General features: G+C 39.7%; 1 protein-coding gene across 1 annotated transcript in view; it reads left to right on the top strand.

Moving 5' to 3' along the window:
• P2RY8 (purinergic receptor P2Y, G-protein coupled, 8) overlaps window positions 1–8,742 on the top strand; it is a 33,067-nt gene extending 24,325 nt beyond the window's left edge. Inside the window, exon 3 of the mRNA XM_010075720.1 lies at window positions 7,477–8,742. Within this exon, the coding sequence (XP_010074022.1) occupies window positions 7,545–8,618 (1,074 nt within the window). The 5' untranslated portion in view covers window positions 7,477–7,544 and the 3' untranslated portion in view covers window positions 8,619–8,742. The remainder of the gene's footprint in view (window positions 1–7,476) is intronic.
• The last annotated feature ends 11,830 nt before the right edge of the window (window positions 8,743–20,572 follow it).

The raw sequence follows: 20,572 nt of genomic DNA, 5'->3' as shown, positions 1-20,572 counted from the left end.
GCCAATCAGACCATTCAGATTCAATACAAGACCATCAAGCTTTCTGAAGATTAAGGTATTCTCTGTTAGGATTCTGTTATACCGTCTACCACAAACACCCTGTGCCAACAAACTATTACTTATTTTCCTGCCATTTGAGGTCAGAAGGGAAACGATTGACTATGCTTTTTCCTCTGACCTTCACAACAGGTATGTGAGGCAATTACTTGTAGTGGGAAGTAGTTGCAGACTGCAAGCCATTGTCTGTCAATCCTGGACATAGGCAATATTTGAAAGATTTAAAGTTATAAAATAAATCAGTTCATGTATTGTTTAAATTTAGAATTGGTTGTGCACTTTTTGTGGTCAAAGTTCTATAAAAATTTAAATCTTCACCATCTTGCCATAGCTCAAGGGCAAGCTACCTGCAGGAGGGCCTTCTGGCACAGGATAACTCCACACTACCCAGGATGTTTTCCAGAGTAGTTAAAAGGAGCTTTGCAAGCTGGTTTTCCATGGCCATGCACCATCTGACAAAAACTGTGGTCTAATAAAGTCAAGGTCCCCTGCCAGGCATCAGCAATATTTCAGTAACTGCTTGCATAAACACTCTTCCTCCATGCCACTTGCAAGACAGCATTGTTTCACCAAGATGCCATTACCTTGTGCTGTTGGGAAGTTAAGAGCATGCACATGTGCAGTGACTGCAGAGAAGTGTAAGTCCTTTAGAATGAATTCCTGAGCTGTTATGTTTAATTCTTAAAATTCTTAAAAATTCTTTAGTTTTGCTAATCCTTTTAAAAATATGAAAGCTTACAAAGCCTGTGTATGTAGGAAAGACCAACATATACGTAACATTCTAGCTATTAGCACATAAACTGGAACCTCTTTAAACTGAGTTTAGGATGCTCACTCTGAGTGAAATTTAAACCAGCCTACAAAATCTATCAGTGCAGTTACACAAGTTGTGTTTCAATTGACCTAAGGTTTTGCTCACAGAATTTTTAAAAGCTGACTATCTTGCATGCACACCAATAAGAAAAAACTGCAAACTACTTCATTTTGTAGTGTAACTAGCACTTAAAGAAATAGAATCACACTTCAGATGCTGAGCAGTTTTTGCCAATACTGGCCCACAGCCTTCCTATTTCTATAAACCTGACTACTGCAGAAATGAACTTTTCAAAGACCACATTGGCTAGTTGCACTCTGAACGGGATTATTGACACAGATTATAATGGCTGTGTTTATGCAAACTTCATCTAAATTAGGATGAATGTTGCTAATACCAGCCCAGAATCCTGACTTTACTAATTTATGGTTAGCAAAGGTGAAGGTTCAAGTGAACTAAAATTGAACTATCAGCAGAACTGCACAGTCCTGGACTGACACAGGAAATGCAGAGTTATGTATGGTTGATTTTATGTACGGTTAATTTTACTGCTTAGCTAGTTCTGAAGAATCAGTACAGTATTTCCTTGTGATGTCTCTTCACCTCTCGCTTGGATATTTAGATTTCACATTTAGTAAGGCTTCTTTGTCTGAATCTTGGAAACTGTCCACTTGCACTCTATCAGGCTGGAGAAGAGAAACACACTCTTATAAGCAGAAATGATAAGATTATTTATCTTCACTTTTAAATAAAGTTGCTTTTATCTAGATTGATATAGCTAACAAGCTCAACAGGCACGTACCCCTCAACTACACTAAAGCTAGTAATGCTTCTACATTTTCTTACTGAAAAAATAGAGGGTTTTTTTTACCTCTCAATGTGAAATCCTTGTGGAGAGAACACACTTTTGTTTTACCTTGCCCTAACTATTTGAGGTCAGAGCTATAACCACCATTGTGTTTACTTTGACTAGGCGTACTAAGATAAAGACTGAAGTTTCTCTCCACAAGAGTTTTTGATTAATATAGTGATTATAAAGTAACTCTTTCACTGCAAAACAATATGTCATCTTTTGCAGTGCAGGCACACAAGAATAAGATACATAAAATAAGAAATAAAGAACAGTTTTATTTTTCTGAAGCTAAAGGGCATAGAAGGTCGGGAATATTGCAGCTCGTTAGATGTTTTCAGATTTGTTGTGTTTGCTCAGAAATACTTGTGCACACAAGTGCACAGAGGGTAGCAGTCTCATTTCCCAAATGTATTTATTCTTAAAAGAAGATAAGCTAAAGCTTAGTGTGAAATAATGCCTTTGTGATAACATAACTACAGGCTCAGCAACTGTTTCTGATCTTTGCAATAATGATACTCAGAGCAAAACAACAGAAACAAAAAAATGAAATCAGCAAAAGAACAGGGAAGACACAATACAAAGAAGTTTCTTAGAAGACTTGGGTTCAGATCTTAACGGAGTGAACCAAACCCTGGGCTTTTAGAGATGTAAAGATGTAATCCTACAAGCAAAAATTTGCATGAAAGTGTATTGCAAGGGTGAGGAAGAACCATCCACACAAAACCTGCAGCCTCTTTCGGTAAAGCCCATGTTCGGCTTAAGGACCATGCAATCAGAGATGCACTCATTTACATTCCTCAGTTTAGTGAACTTGAACATTTGCAGACGTGTTTCTCTGAATCGCATCAATGATGCTTTAGGAACAATAACTGAGATGTGTTACAAAAGGGCACTTTTTCTTCTTGTTCCTCATATTAAAACCCCTTTATCTAAATAACACAACTCACAACTCAAGATGACTCGCTCCTGGTTCCTTGCCTTCCTGGTTCCTTCTCCTCATACTCAGTCTACAATAGAAATTGCCTGTTTTCTGTGCTTGTCTAATATTCTTTCATCTCACTAGCAATTCAGACAGTCCAGGAGGGATGAAGCCCCAGCAGGAACACTGCACTCTGAGGATCCCTAAATTTCCACGTTTTAGCTACACAAAAACTACCCTTTAGCTCATGTTACTGCCTTGTAAGAATATTAAACTGAGCAAGTAAAAATTTTTTAAAAAAATCTTTTCAAAAAATGCAGCCTTTTGAGAAAAACCAAAATACACCCTTCAGCCACATTTTCATTGATTATAAAAACTGTTAATATGATTTCTCTAACTCCTTACAATAAAATATGTGCTTTTATTTTGCTTCATTCTGACCCTGTTTGCAATTGAGTTGAAATTGTGTTTCAATTTCTTTTCCCTGTAATCTGAAACACGCCATCCTACATTCTTCAGCTGGAAGAGTGTCTTTCCAAAAATATAACAATATCAAGGAATTTATGAAATAAGAGCTTTTTGTCCTATACAATTGTGCTTTGTCAGGTAGCGAAACAAAAATTAATGAAACAGAACAGGTTTTGGAAGGTTTTCTGCTGCATGATATATTTTGAGATTTATTTTTCCATCTCAAATCACAAAACAAATCACAAAACCTTTTAGAAAATGGTAATTCTGGTTTTCATGGGGTTCACAGGCTTTTCAGTCTTTTTCACAGGTGCACTCAACATTGACAACAGGAAGAGAATAGACACAAGAGAGGAAACACATCAGTTTTTATTTAGCAGCCTCCTAAAAAGAAAGTAGATACATGTCTATTGTTACTCTTCCATGGCAAAGAAATAACACAGTCCTCTTCTGATTTTTTACTCTTTAATTTGCAGTATACACTTTAATGTTTTATTTGTCATCTTTTGTCCCTTGAAGGGAAAGGAATCCCCGCTCCTGTCAAAAAGGCACTAAGCAGCTGTCAGCTTTGCTTATGGGTACAGCTGGGATGAAAACCTGGTGTTACTGAAGTTCCAAGTGAGCTTTCTGTGCAGAGTGCCATGAGCCAGTGAGTACAAAGAAATGCAAAAAAAAATCCTAACTGGATTTAGCAAGGGTTACTCCAGAGGCTGTAGGTGTTCTTAATATCTAACATAAAAGTAAAATACACCCATCCACTACATGTTTCAGAAATGAGGCAAGCAGAAAAACTTAACATTCCTCTTTCTATGTCAGAAGCTTGAGGACTGATGTAAATGGCAGCAAGACTGTATATTCTCACTTGAAGAATACTTTTTGAGGTTTTGTTTCAGTTTACCTGTATATCCATTTCTCTGTTGTAGTTTAAATATAGCTCTCCCCAGAATAAAATCAAACCCATATCTTTCTAACAGGGATATTTATGTAACAGAACTATATTTTTACAGATTATGCATATGAAACCTTAGCTGAGGGCTGATGTTTTAAAATTATCCTGCATCAAAGTTGCTCTTGCACAGAATCCACACAAGCTCCACTGATATGATTTGTACTGGAAACCTGAAATTGAAGGAAGCCACTCATAAAATGTAAGGGGAGTCTAATTTTATTCCTCATAAAGATTACTTTCTTGCTTGATTTATGACATTTTCAAGTTAAACCACAAGACACAGGCAGAGACTGTGGTTGCAGTGGGGGAAGGACATAAAGTTACCCTGAACAAGATGAAAATACAAATACAGCGTTAGCTACACCCAAATAGATGCAATAACGACAGAGGTAAAATAAGTTGAAATGCTACATTGTGGTTCCAGCAGCTTAACTTGAGCATTTAGAAAGCAAAGCATCACAAGTAATGATGACTCAGAGCAAGAATTTCCACTAGCCCAGGCTTTGCTGAACAAGGAATTCAGGATTACAGACCCAGAAAGATTTAGCAAAAAGAAAGGCAAAGTTGGAAGGAGGGTTTTCGGTACTCCACATTTCCCCAAGAGGTTATTTGCCCTTGAGAATGACTTGCAACAAGAGTCTTGTGTGCTTTGCATGCCCTCCTCCTTCCCTGCAGAGGACACTAGGGAACCATGGCATCATTGTTCTTTCACTCTTCGTGATGGACATCTTCCTTACTGAAAACCATGCCAATGGGACCTATCCTTTTTGGAGAGCTCTTGTAGGCACCTAACCACAGCCTGGTGCTTTTCAGCCCCTGTTCAAGAGATGCCTAAATTTGGGAGGCACTTGTGTTTTACTGATGGTGGTGTTCTACCAGCGCATAAAATTTGCTTTTAGGCAGGCCACAAATCCTGACACTGTTTTGCGTACTGCAGCATCTATGCGTGCATTTTTTTATCACCTTCTATCAGGTTGTGCTCTCAGAAAAAAGCAAGCTTAGAAGAAATGATGTTTGTGATTAGCCCTAACACAGAACTGAATGTAAGAGGTATTCAATAGCTTTATGACCAGTGTGACAGATTTAATGGAAATTTTCACCTATACTCCTACCTCCCAAGCACATACAATTTCTATAGGAATACTATCTAGGGGTGAGATCCCTTAGCCTGTGAGAACAAATATCTTTCACTTGCAAAGGCTTATTATTAGAGCTCTACAGATACTTTGATATAGGTAAAACTTTTCTGTTTTGGGAAGTTTAGGGTTGTTAGGCACACAGGGGTGCAGCTTGAGAAGGATTTTTGAGGCAGTAGAGTTCATGAATAGGTACTTACTATGGTAAGTCACAGATAGAAGCTCTGAAAGAGATAGCACTAAGGTTTTTTTCCAGTAACTTTGAGTCAGTGAGTGCTTTTTCAAGTTCCCCTGAAAAATAAAGAGACAGTTTCATTCTTGATATAGCTCCACTGACAAGAACAATCTTTCATCTGCAATGGATTTGGCTCAAAGGGGTTTTTGCAGTCGTGATCATGTGATGTGCTCATTACTTGGAACATGTTTGTTCTATGTCATGTGCATGATATATTAGGAACACATCTTTGACTTCTTTGCAATTCCTATTTTCTTGTGCCTTTTTCTGGGGTTCCAACAGCTCAGGTTGAAGCTCCTGAAAGCCTGTCTATATTGCTTAACATCAGTTGTTTGACACAGACTCTCACTACTTCTGAATATTTTAAGCAGACGTTTGAAACACTATGTCAAATTGATCAGATCAAGAAACAGCAGAAATGAGTCTGCACTGAGCTTCTTGCTGCTGTAGCTGTGCTTCTTCTGGATCTGCACTCAATTTATTTTTAGAGTCGAGTATCTCTCTACTGCATTATGCATTCAATAAAGACTTCACCTGTGCCAGGTCTAAGGAACTGTCAATGGTCATTTTGTGAAAGGTCTACCAAGTTATTCAGTAAGAGCCTCTGTCAGAAATCACAGTTTTTGTCAGAATGGTTACTTTCAGCTAGTTATCCAGCACTGAGGGCTGACCACCTCTCTGAGGGACTGACCTGTTACAATGCTCATGGGCTATGCCCATGCAATTAAGCTAAAGGCCTTATTTAACAAGATCTGAAGTTGATGAGTCACACAAACTGACTGGCACCTACGGTTTTTTAATCTAGCCCCCTATGGCAGGTGTGTCTTGGAAAGAGATGCTTGGATGAAACAGTGCAGGTGATCAGAGTCCACAAGCAAGATTGTGTGCCTGAACCCACCCTGCCCCTCTTTTATTAATCAGCATAGATGTGCCCAGAGTTACTCACTCGCTTGGCCTGGCACTCTTTTCAGGCCCATATTGCCACTCCTCACAGAACTTACTGTTACTCTGTCCTCTGCCTTTCTGTCATTTGTTGCCGTTACTTCACTTTTTCGACTTCTGTGAAACTGCACCCCTGTGCTTGCAGCTGAATGAAAGTCAGCACGCACGCATGTAGCGCATTGAGCCATGAGTTCTTGTTCGCAGCTGCTAAATGGTGCTGCACTGTGTAAAACAAATAAGCTAAACCATGAGCTATTGTGTCTGCCAAGAAAGATCTATCCAGGCCAGACAGTGAAAGCATGGGTTTGCTTTGCAGACTGCAAAACTGAAACTAATTTTGCAGAATTACAGGTGATGCCAATAAGACAGCTGCCAACAACATTTTTTAATAAGTTATATCTTGCAGCAATTGAAACTCAGCAGCTTTTCCTTTTGTTAGAAGAGGGCTTTTTACTTCTTTAGCTTGGTCCCTTCAGCCTGCAAACCAGTCCGCGCAACTGCAATCTGTCCCTGGTTCTCAATTATACATGGTGCTTTCCTCATGTTCTGTTTGTATTACTAATATAACAAGAATAATTCAGTGCATGTCTTCCTTTCCCCAGTTGAAAAAAAAAAAATAAATCCAGCACTTACTTGGAATGAATCACTGTTTAGTTGGATAGAATTAAAAGAAAGTCACAAAATATTGTGTATTACAAGAAGCAAGGTCATGACATCCAGAGTAAACAGGATGGATTTAGCTCATGGAGATCCTATGGCATAGTGTTCTCATGCAGACATCAATTTAATTTCAATTTGTGATATGTAATTTTCTTTATGTTATAATAACATAAGAGGTGTGATAATGCATAGACTGCAGAAAGCATCAGAAAGCCATTCAGAAGGGAAAAAGTAGTTGTTCAAAGTTAGGAAATGAGACAAGTAAAACATTACAATGATTCAGAGGGAGGAGAGAGTTTTCAGGAGATAATTTTAATGATTCAGTTCATTTAGAGATAATCTGTCAAACTACATAGGGCTTTTTCTTAGTTTGATTAACAGATGAAGTATGTTCTTGATTTCTGTTTTGACACTGCTTTTCTCTCTTGACATTTGTCCTCTAGGTTTTTAAGACAAGTGTTCATGATATGATCCAGCTGGTTTATAGAGATCAACAACTCCCTTGTGAATAATGGTTAAAAACGAATCCCACCTGGATGCTGAAACTCTGGCAATGCTCCAGAACAAAGCTATCTCCATCACCCTCCCAGTTGTATATACACTGGTGGCTATGATCAGTATCCCAGGCAATTTGTTCTCCCTTTGGGTGCTCTGCTGGCACATCAAACCCAAAACACCTTCTGTTATCTTCATGATCAACCTAAGCATCACGGATCTCATGCTGTCCAGCTGCTTTCCCTTCCAGATTTCTTATCACATTCAGAGCAATCACTGGAGCTTTGGCAAGACTCTTTGCAGCCTTGTGACTGTGATGTTCTACGCCAACATGTATTCTTCCATACTGACCATGACCTGTATCAGCATCGAGCGGTACATGGGTGTAGTATATCCCATGAAGTTGATCAAGTGGAGAAGAAAAAGATATGCCTTGGCTGCCTGCCTAGGTATGTGGATTTTGTTGCTACTAGCCTTCTACCCACTAGAAAGCACAGATCTGACCTATGAAGTGAAAGAATTGGGAATTATAACCTGTTTTGACGTCCTCAAATGGGATATGCTACCCAACTTTGCAGCCTGGGTAGCCTTTCTCCTCACACTATTTGTCGTGCTCTTCCTGATCCCTTTTGTTGTAACAGTTGGATGCTATATTGGCACCATTCGGAAGCTTATTCAGACATCGAACAGATATGGTAACAGGCAGAAGACTAGATCCATATACCTGGCGATTATAGTCCTTCTGGTATTCATCACTTGCTTTGCCCCCAATAACTTTATCCTACTTGTGCATATGATCATCCGCCTATTTTATGGCAGGAGTTTATACCCTGCCTACAAGCTCACCTTGTGCCTCAGCTGCTTCAACAACTGCATAGATCCCTTCATTTATTATTTTGCATCCAAAGAATTTTACCAGAAATTCATGCAAGTATTTCGCCCTAAGGTACTGCTCAGCGACAGTTTGGAAAACAGAAGGGAAAGCTTATTCTCTGGCAGGACGATGTCAGCCAGGTCAATGTCAAGCGGACCTATGGATGGGTTAGAAGGAGTAAAGGTCTATTTGCAAAGACAGGAAAGTGTTTTCTAGCCTTAGACATGCTCAGAAGAAAGGCACATGTGAGATCCATGAATAGGCAAAGAAAACATCCTCAAAATACCTTGCTCCAGTGACAGAAGTCAAGCCATACTTACATTGTGCATCGTACTTCAGTATTTTCTGGTAAGAAATTGAAGTGTTAAAGGAAGTGAGTTTATTCAAGAAGCCACTGAAGCAAACCCAACATTCATAATTAGGGGTTGGCCTGGAACTAGTCCTGCTGCATGAATCCAAGGGACAAGTTTAGAACAAAAATTACTCTCAGGTTGTATGATCTCAGTGTTTAACCAAAAGCTCATGATTCTCAGTGAATGTGAAATATTACTGTATATGAGTTAGAGCATACACTGAAGTTGGATTTGATGTAGGGGAGTTATTTTTCTAATAATGTGCTGCGTTTTTTGTTTGTTTGTTTGTTTGAATGTCTTGCTCTCTCGTATTTCTATGAAAGAATGAGTAAAACCAGCTTGTCATTTTACCATTAACACATAATGCATAGCCACTGTGAATTCACCACAACACTCACCCAACTGCTTATCAGAACCAAACCACACTAACCTTTGAAAAGGTTAGGTTGACTCATATGATTTATTTCCATTTTATAAAGCAAAATATCTCATATAATGAAAAAAAAGCTAGAGCTAGCAATGTTTGAGACTACTTCAGCTGCTGAGTGAGTTATATTTTAATTTCTTGAAGTTATTAATTTCTCAGGACAGTGGGGAGCAGCTGATTTAAGAAAAAAGATTTTCTCATATTGACCTACTACAGTAATAACACTGCTGCTTGTATGTGATTGGCATCAACAAGTCATTTTCACCAATTCACTATAGGCTATATGCAGAAGCACCATCCCCCTCAGAACAGACTTTAGCTTTATATAGTGCACAGGCAGTGAGTTAATCTTCCTTATAGCAATGGTGTGTATTATTAAGCAGATATTCAGCTGGATATATAAGAATTCAACCACAGACTGCAGGGATTCCGCGCCAGCAGAAACCAGCCGAAAACTTGTCCATATATCCAGATGTCAGAAAGGTACTTCTTTCAAGTGGGTAAACAGAAAGAAGAAGAAAAAAAAATGAAAGCAAGGCTTGAGAATGGGAGATGTACTGAATACCCTGGAAACAGGTTACAGCAGGTTGATTGTGCAGTCCTGTGTTTGGGACTCCTCTCCGAAATATCCTTCTCCAGCTTGTTTGTATATACTGTTTCATGTTTTAATTCTTCTCACATCTCAAGAACTGCCTGTGTGCTTGGAAAGACAACTGCTACAGAATATGTACCGGGGACAGACAAAGGCAAGGTTTTTCCTGTAGTATTTGGCCCTCATGGACAGTGAAGAGACAAAAAACACCTGACAGAGACAGATGGGTTACACCTCACAAGTGAGACAAAGCTATATGGTATCCTTTTGCTGCACGGCAACTCCATCCAGCACTGAGTAGGAGGCTGTCTTCAGCATCATGGATTGTTGGTTCAGACACCACAGGCTAGGTCTGCCTTGAGCAGGCCTTTACCAATTTCTGAGCTCCTGAGCCTAAGTAAAAAGACAACACCCAAGGCCCTTACAATCTGGGGTTTTTTTGCTTCTTTGTTTGTGTATGACATAATTAAAACACAATTTTCCACCACTAATCACCATGAATTTCTTCAGAATAGAGGCTGGATAACAACAAAATCAACTGTGAGATATTTGTATGTCCTATCTTCTGCTAAAGTACTGTCAGCTATTGGAGCAGGATAAAAGTGAGTGGACCTAGCACTACCTTTCAAAAGCCATCTTCAGTGTTTTGTGGCATTTCACAGTGTTAGTTTCAATTGATCTGCACATTTTCTGCCCACAAGGCCAACCTTAGTGATACATAACCCATCCGAACCTTCCCACCAAGTTGCCTGGAAGCTACCCTGAACTACCAGCCTGTGTGCTGGGTGCGTATGTGGTGAGATGGGCTTGCTACTTCAAATCACCTCTCTAGTGCTGAAAAAGACAAGCCCACTGAATATGTTCTTGTGTGAGTCCAGGGCTCTGAGCTCCTGTGTCAGCTCTAGCACATGCTTCAAAATGCCTGCTTGCGCCAGGACCTCCAAAGAAAGAATGATGGCTCTTCCTAAGCCATCCCACATCCATCAAGGCAGAAATTCAGTTAGTTTTCTTACATTTTGCAAACCTGCATAATAATTTAGCAATGCATGGTTTCACATTGCTGTTCAAGTCCCTTTACTGTCCACTTTCACAGAATTCCAGCTTTCTCACTACGAAAACTCTTTTCAGCATTTTGCTGTGGCAGAAACTTTTTTGGTGGTTATACTGAAATCTCTCTTCCCCTCCCCCACCCCCCTTTTTTTTTTAACATGCAAGTATTTTTACAATGAAAACCATTACTTCTCCTAGCTCTAATGCAGATTTTCATGGTTTTATCTTGAACCTGATCTTTAGGTGCTTAGTGCCTCCTAAAATGTGCTGCAATGTGCCTGAACTGTAACTGACACCAAATAGAGCCAAAAAGGCAGAAATTCTGCACTTTGGACATCAATTGCTATATTTTGAAAAATACTGAATTGCTCGTTTTGCAAGAGAGAGAAGATGCTCACAACTGACTGTAAATGTTCTTCTCTCCAGCCTCACACAGCTCTTCATGGCTCTTCATCCCTCTTCTGACATTGTCTAAAAAGGAACAGGAAGGATGCCTCATCCTGCTACCTCTTCATGCCATTTTACTAACCAGCCTCTAGTTAGCTCAGATTAGGCAAAATTGCTATTTGGGTCAGCGGCATTGTTCCTTGAGAAAGGAATACAGAAATGAACTCAATGACTGCAATCTTTTGAGTCCAATGGTGTACACTGCGAAGTTTTGTCGGGGCTTTTTAGAGAGGAGGAGAATAAATTATTTTTAAAAGTGTCCAACATACTGTTCTTCGACACTGGAAACATGTCCTTCTGGGGCATCATAAAGTAGAAAGACTTCTACCTTCCTTGGTCAGTGAGTGTGGGTTGACATACATACAAATATATATATACATATATGTGTATATAAAGAAATAAAAATACATACAAATAAATGTAAATTACCATTTGAGAGGTTATTGAGTTCATGCTTATATTGCCTTTGGTTTGGGGAATATGAGTCCTGGGCGACATGCCTACTTGATTGCCTCTGTGGTTAATGCAATTTACTGAGAAGACATGAATGTATAGGCTTCTGTTCAGTTTTGGGTTTTGGTTTTTGTGGGGTTTTTTATTATCATTTAGCAATTTAATCTATGAATGTGCTTGAATTTTTTTGTATATATAATAATAATTAAAAAAACACCATTAAAAGGATATGATTTAAGATTCTTTCTTGTGTTTGCACCTGCCATGTGTGAATAACCTCCAAGCTTAGAAGAGGGCAGGGAAACCAAGTTATGAAATAAAATTAATTCATTTCCCATTGTTGTTGTGCTTTTCCTAGATTCCTGTATCATTTTAAATCTCTTATTTTTCCCAAGCATTTTGAAGACTGATTTTTTTTTTCTTTGCATACGTGTTCATTTTTTCCTTTTTTCATACATATTTTAGAAGCTGGCATTGACATACCCCCTTCAAACAGCCAAATTTTAAAAGCAGCAACACTAGAATGAGATATTGGAACCTTTCTGCTTGCTCAATAGGTGCACTAAGTATCTATGTTTTTAAATTGCAATGCACTTCCCAAAGGGCCTGGCAGCCGAGGCCTGTCCCATCCCCAGCCAGGAGCAGGGCAGCTGGGAGTGACCTGGGCAGCCTCAGCTGGGGACTGGGACAGTAGATGGGCCCATGGGTGGTCCTGGCTCAGTGGGGCCCATGGCCGGGCAGGACAGAGCTGTGGGGAGCTGGAGACCGGCCCTGCTTCAGTGTCACTGGGGCAGGGCTGATGGCCCCAGGGGGCCAGCACAGGGCCCTGGACCCTAGGCAGGGTGGGGGGAGCCCCAGGGGGCAGACATGGTGTCCTGGCCTGTGGGCAGGGTGGGGGGAGCACCAGGGGCTGGGCAGGGACAGTCAGGGCTGGTGGTGCCTTGATAAATATTCCCTAGGCTGACTATGCTCCATTTTGGGTTCAATATCTGTTTGTCTGCTTTCATGCTGACACATGAAAGAGGGCCAGTGATATCCTAAAGTCACTTGATAATTTTTTGTTGTTTTTTCCTATTCAAAATGTTTAAAATAACGTGAGGTCTACACTGATTCCCACTAGAGTGGTGTTTCTCTAAGCATGAATGTTTGAAGGTGAAATGCAGTGTTGGTAAGTGTGAAGTAATGCACATGGGGAAATCCAGTCACAGCTTTGTGTACAAAACGATAATACATAATTCCATGCATTAGTTCAGCATTGTAGAAATCCACGCTTCAGCCACACCTTGTTTTCTTTCTGTACTTCTGGTCTCTTCATCACAGACAGGATCTACAAGAACTGGAAAAGGTCATTAGAAGGGCATGTGGGATGATCCAAGGTATAAATTCAAAACTGTACAAGTAAAATAGTCTAGGACTCTTCAGCCCAGAAAAGTGACAACATAAGGTAGGCAGGAAAGAGGTCTGCAGCATCCTCAGTGGAGTGCAGAAGCTGATCGGGATGAGTTTCACTGCCTTTGCCCAAGCAAGAACTGGGGAATAACATATTAAGCTAATGAGATCCAGACTCAAAACCAGGAAAAGTTCGTATCTCTTCTCGTAACACACAATATAACGGGGGAACACCTTGCCAAGGATGTTGTCGATACATATAGTACATGGGTCCACAGAGAAACAGGAAAAGCACCTGAAAAAGAAATCCATTGTAGGTTACTAAGTAGGCAAACCACAACAGACTCAGGAAGACCCCCAAGATTAAAATGGTCAGAGGTTGGAGGAGTATTAAAGGTAAGTGACATTATGTGATTGCCCTCTTCTTCCTCTTCTTGAAATGCCAGTGCTTGAGTCAGGACACTGAAAGCTAGACAGCCCTTTGGCCCTGCTCCCACATAAGCCCTGCCAGAACTGCCTTGGAGCCTGGCCTCTTCCACCCTGCCAGCTGGGGGGCTGCCAGCGGGGATTCAGGGGGGAACTTTGCCTGCTACTGTCTTGGAGGAGGCTATCCCGGAGTTGGGGAGGGCACTGAGAGTGCCCCTGAGGGAGCCTGGAGCACAAGCTTGGCCCTCTGCCACTTATCCCTGCTGACAAGTCACAGAATCACAGGATGGCTGAGGTTGGAAGAGACCTCTGGAGGTCACCTTGTCCAAGCCCCCTGCTCAAGCAGTCCCTCAAGTTCAGGTAGAGATGAACTTGTAGACCACCCTTCAACAAACTCCTGTGGCTACTGGTAACAGTTAACCCATTTTGCTTCAAAGCATATCATTATTAATTCAATCTCTAACATCTTTTCTCACCTGTGTTCTCATTTTTTCCATCACCCAGCTCTCTTGAAGGCTGCTGCTGTTGGAGCTGACTAGCAGCAGGACTCACTGTCCTCCTGGGGAAGGGCCATTTGCAGTTACTGGCTCTCTTTCACCTTCTCAGGTAGCAGCCTAGTCTACTTTTAAAAGCTGTCATAGCTGCATTAGTCAAGAGTATGATTCCCTGGCCCGGATTGTCACAAATACACTGGCAAGACATCTAGTGTCCCTTTGCTGAAAGAGCACGCAACACTAGTCTTTTTCAATGATGTGACAAGTTCCTCTAGAGAAGCTGATTTAAGATATTCTGACAGTATCTTTTCCTGATAAAGTCCATTAGGAGAACTAGTTTTACTGGCAAAGTTTTTGGATTTAGGTAAAGCCGCAGTTCTTTTAAGTGCTCAAAATGAAAATTCTGATGACTCTCACAAGAATGATTAGGATATAAGTCCTGGTTATTGTACTTAGTAATTCATTCCATCCTGAAGAAAAGATGAACTCTTTATTGGAATAAGTCTTTTACTGTCTTTCCTCATTTATGCTGCAGTTCACGGTCTTAAAAGGAGTTATTGAGAGCAAAATTTCAATCATACTGTTCATCTTGATACATTTGGATTACATTCATTCTGTATTAATTTTTTGCAGGTAAGTGTTCTCTTGTCAAACCTTTAAAGTGTAATTATAGAGAACATAATAGAGTAAGGGATCATGTTGAGCTGAAATATTTCTTTTAAGCTTTCTTTTTTATTTGTTAAAAAAACTTTTGCCTGTCTGAAGTCTGGACTCCTAGCAAACATCTTGTCTTTCATTACTTGGTTGCAAGTCTTATGACTTCTAGTATTTTTCCTTAAAGTCTAAACAGCTGGCACATGTTATTAGATGAGGAGACTCCCAGGCCTCCATCTGCCAGCCAGAATACCTTTCTAGCTTTTAGAACAAATAAGTACCTCAGTCCCCTGCTTGACCATCTGGGCTCATGATGATGCTTGCAGCCAGTCTTTTTCTTCTGCAGAGATTTTCAGCACTGGGAACTGATGGTTGCCTTTCCCCAATTTCTGCACCACTGCCCACATGACCTGGCTCTGGCATGCCAGAATTACTCAGATGGAGAAAATAAAACGGTCATGTTGTCCTGCTGGGAGCTACCAAGGCTAATTGTGCTTTGAAGCTTTCCCCAATATCTTCCACACCCTTAACTGCTGATGTTGGACACAAAGAGGTACCAGAAAAATGGGTAAATGTTTTGTTGAGTGCCTTAAATCTGAGGAAACTCAAAGGTCTGGCTCCTCTGCTGTATACCTGAGCAGCCTTCTCAAAGCAGAAAGGACAACAGACTTAAGGGAGGTACAAACAAATTAAAAATAAACATAGGAGACAGACAGAAGAAGTAACCTCTGTGGCAGCAGGGGGGAGATACAATGTAAGCGAGAGTTTGGAAAAAGATCCAGAAATTTAGTCTCTGCAAGAAGCCAGCTGCAGTTAGAGAATGTCTGTAAATCATTTTCTGCATAAACAGTTAGTTTTGTTTTAGAAACATGGAGCTCTTTCAGTGTGAAAGTTAGAAGCAGCAGCAAATCTGCAGATCTCTGTTGTAAGGAAAGGAATGCGATTAAGAGACAAATAAACCGCGATCTAGATACCAAGCAACCATCTCACAGAGGGGCTCAGATCTCTGGAAATGTGGTCTTGCCAGGCACAAAAGGTGCAACTTATCTGATCAAAAGTAGATATTAAGTGTTGCACTAAGCAACTTACTGCTTGGCAGCATTCATGTTGACTGCATCCTCTGTTTCTGAAACCTACACAATAGCTGCTTTGGCTCTTGGTTTCATTCAGACATCCAGATCTTGGTAGACTTCTGTGTTACCATGCACCCACACCACAAAAGCAACGTTAGTATCCCAGGAATCTTATCACCTTCTTCTTGACACCTGTCTTTGGATTTTGCCATCTTCATGCTTGTAACAGAAGCTTGTTCATCTGATGGAAAGCCATGTAGGCTCATGACCTGGGAAATAATATTCCTGGGGACCACAGCAAACACTTAAATGGGCTGAAGGTCTTTTCCACCTCCCCAGATTCATATGGCTTCAGAAATAAAGGCAAATACATAAGTTAAATGACTGGAAGCTTCTTCCCATCATTTACCTCTACAAAGAGACTGTACCACCTCCTCAATTAGAAACTCTCCAAGGAGGTGCAATGGCTTTTTCTCCTTCAAAAAGTTTCAGTACTGCAAATCTGATGGTCCTGGTTCCCCAGTTCCTCGATATTGTCCACAGGCTGACATTTTTTTTCTTTGCCTATTTCACCTTGCTTTCCATAGTATATGCAGAACACATCAATATCTCACCCCATTCTCACGACTAATGTAAACCTCTCTGTACACTTTTACCTAAAATATCAATGTATTTGAGCTTTTTTAACAAGGTAAGTGTTCCCACATATTGCCGCTATAACTAAACCTTTAAAGGAGTATGAAAATAAGATAAAATACAGCAGATAACTTGTCTTCAGTTGATAAATAAGATCAGATTGAAAAGATAGAAGACAAAAAAATAAAGCCTTTAATCTGACAGTATTTACTCTAAGCTTTTATTTTCATGTTCAAAAAAAGGTCTTTGGGCCACAGAGTGGAATTATTCCTGTTTTCACAACCATGAAAATTTGCTGGAGGGGCCTTAAGCTCTGTTACAAACATCTCTTAGCACCTATTAATGTGCTTATGATGTCCCTTTATAGCTCCAACCTCAATGCATCTCTTTCAAGATATTGTTAAACCTACTGATATTAACGTTAGCTCTGATTGTCCCTATGCGTTCACACATGCATGCACACCCAGCTATATTAATTAATCCTTATACTTAAAACTAGAACTTCGAGTGTCTGTGGTATACGGTCTTTAGTCCTCAAAAGTTACAGCTCTCTACAGCTACTTGAAAGTTAAAATATGCGAGCAAATAGCTAGAAATATTATGGAATGACCTGCCCTCTTGTGGAGACTAAAATAATGAACATAAGTGCTCCACAAATGTACTTGACCTTGGAGCCTCGGAAGTAATTTTCTGGAAGAGCTGTGATTCCAGCTGAGCCAATAAACCTTCTCTTCTCTGTAGCTTATCTTCCTTTTTCCCTAACTTTATACCATTTTCTTTGCAGTAATCATTATACTGCATAAGCAGAAGGAAGATTTGTTTTTCGAACTTGGGCAAACATATATTTGTGTTTTACATGATACATATGTACATGTGTTCCATATAAATACACATACATATATAGCATGTGCATGTAGTATATCTAATATATACATTATGTACACACACATTTTCTATTTAAACATGATGGCCAAGGATGCTTCGATGGATTATTTTTCAGTGTTGTTAAAAGATGATTTGTGAATGGCCACATTCTCCTCTTGGACATTGCTACATCCATGTTTGTTGTAGCTGCTCCTGCTTGTCCCATGAGACTGACATGCAGTTGTCTGAGAGCCAGGCTGATATTCCTCTAGTACTAGATATACTGCGCTCCGTCAGCAGTTGTGAAGTTTCCTCACAGGCAAGGTATCATCATTCGATAACTATGTGGGATAAACACCTTCAAATTAAGTATATGTAAAAACATTTATAGGGATGTTACACACTATACAGCCCACGTATTCAGCTTAAAATGTTATTTAATCTGACTTCCTGTGGTTCCCCAAAATACCTCTATATGCTTGTAATACCACTCTACTTCAAACAGAAATGAGATTATGGGAGGTGATCATGTAGACACACGGAGCTATTGCAAGCCTTCCAAGCTGGATAGAAGAGGAGGAAGGAGCATTTAGACTTGAGCTGAAGAAAACGGGATTGATAGTGGCTCTTTAAAAACACGTTACGAGAACACAGAGATAAACGATACGACTGGTGAAAGAAGGCTAAGGTAGCCATCCTGAAAGTACTCCCCAAGTCTGGAAAATGGCTCTTGAAAGTCTTATAGTTTTCCAGTAAAACTTCAGCAGTACTCTGCAAGAAGCAATGACAAAATAATTTGAGAGCCAACAGGTACTTCTGTTTTATACACCTTGCAAGGATCTGAATTTATAAAAAAATCTAGAACACCCCTTCATAACCTACAAATCTACTTGAACATGTAAAGCAATCTTAACAGATCAAGGAGATAAAGTGTTATATGAAGCAGGTAACTCTTTGCTCAGAAGACTGCTAGCTAAATACCAGTTGTGCATAAAAAGATAAAAATAAAATATAGCACAGGCAATCTTAAATGACACAATGATGTTTTTTAAACAGAGGACAGTTCCTGGTGATTAGCTGGTAAAATAGAAACCATCTTTAAACCGCTAATGGTCTTTTCCCTATAGTAATCAGAATGAGATACTAATTACTTCATCAACTGCGCAGACACATCGGACTACGACAAGGATTTCAATGGCAGAAAAAGGCTCCTTGAAAAACCTAAGTCTGAGCTCTCAGAATTAATGAAGTTATCCTAGTAAAGCCAAGCTGCCTTGTGAAAGGTGAAACGTTCATTCCTTTTGTAGCAACGTCCCTAGGATTCACCAGCTTCTTCACAGTGGAAATGCATTGCTCCCCAAAGAAGTTGATCTTGTGCTTGCACAGGTGACTCAGCCAAATAATACATCCAGGTTGAAATACATATGCTCATTGTGATACATATAAAAGTGGGCACAAGAATGTGACTGTTATAGTGTTCTTCACATGCTTGAAGGTATTTCTGTGATGGCTATAGCATAAATACATAAGCAGAAAAACAGAGAAATCCAGAACAGAAATATCGAGGAAAGGTCTCAGCAGTTCAGAGCTCTAACTACTATTTTGCTTTTGTTCAAAACACCCAGGCATTTGAAAAAGTCATCAGTTTCATAACCAACCTTGGACAAGCTAATCTTTGACTAGTGTAGTCAGCTGAGACAGAAACTTTTCTGATAACTGCTGGTGTCATTGATCAGTCAGCTCGCTGCAGCCTCACACTTGTTCTGCTCAGCCAACTCTTGCAAGGCTGCTATGGAGCAGTTAATAATGATTACTTGACAAACCTCTCCCAACTGAGGTAGCTTTTAGGCTTTTCTCATAGGGTTCTTTAGACTGACATTTAGACCAGCATAAAGAAGATAAAGATAAATGAAAACGTACTTCAAATCACTCTTTGTCATGTAAGTTTTTCAGAATAACAAATTTAATAATCACCACTCCTTAAAAATAATAATCAAGAAGCCACATCTCATTTTCTTCACATGGAAAATTTTTTTAATGATCTCAATTTTTGGATATTGTCTGAACCTTCATGTGAAAGAATCTACAGAAATTCTACATATTTCTGTTATGTATTTATTTATTTTACCTTCAAAAAGCCTGTTGTGCAAATCAGAGGAGCAGTATACAAACAGAATTCAGCCAAGGGAGGCAAGTCATGCTTGTCTTACTCTGGAGTTAATGGGACGCCACACCTAAGAGAGATGAGTTACGTTGCATGCATCTCTACAGGCTCTACAGATGACTACAGACAGATCTGTGTTCTGCTATTGTCTTTCAAAACAAGCTGTCATGAACAGAGGCATTCTTTCTGTTAATGCTGTTCTTTATATGTATACACACATTGGGTTGGAGTCACAACTTCATTGCTTCATTTCTATGCCAGCAAAACTACACTGGAAGACTGAATAAAATAAGAAAAAGAAGAAAATCAGGCCTGTTGGTTTGAGATGAAAAACTCTGTGTTATCACCTTACTCCTCCAGAGTGTCTGAATTTAGTTTATCAAGCTTGCAGTATAGAAAGCAGTATAGAAAGATGACTCTGGATAAGATGTGTGTCCCAAATTCCAGGAGCATCCATACAATTGCAAGTTTGTGTTCTTTGGTTAGTATTGCAGTCATGCTGAAGATGTACACATATTTGGATTTACAATTATGTTAAACTTGCAGGCATTGGGGGTAGGGATGTAATATTGTTTCAAGAGGAGGAACTCCACATCTTTGTCCTATGTGTGCCAGGAAACATGTTTTTGTTACTTGTTGAGATCTTTGTCCTTTTATTCAGTCAAACATTATATTAGTATCATATGAAATATACTCTGGTTTCCATTTCTGTAGTATTTTTCAAGCCTCCTAGTTTGCAAGAAGCAGTGTCAGAGTTCACAGGCCTGAAAAAAGCGCAGTGTATTTGTTCTGATAAGCTCCATGCCAAGCACAGATTATTCCTCTCTCTGTTTCACACAGGTCCTTTCTTTCTAGTTTGGTCTCCAGCTATCCTAGAACAATTTTCAGCATTACAGATTTGCTAAGGACAGTGGTCTACACTTACAGTTGTATTTAATCTAACATTCTATTTCCATCTTCAATTCAGTCTAATTTCCCTAGGTTCTTAGAATTTCTAATTATTTGAGCAAAAATGTCTTTAAAGATGTATTTTCAAATGTGTTCTCAAGTCACTGCTACCCATAAGAAAATCTAATTTCAAAATTTAAATTCTGATACTTAGGATGATGTACCCAGCCTGCTAGGTTATGGTGACAAAAGGCTGATCC

Source organism: Pterocles gutturalis, unplaced genomic scaffold, assembly GCF_000699245.1.
Source record: "Pterocles gutturalis isolate BGI_N339 unplaced genomic scaffold, ASM69924v1 scaffold46847, whole genome shotgun sequence".
Lineage (NCBI taxonomy): Eukaryota > Metazoa > Chordata > Aves > Pterocliformes > Pteroclidae > Pterocles > Pterocles gutturalis.
This window is presented reverse-complemented; position numbering and strand designations above follow the sequence as displayed.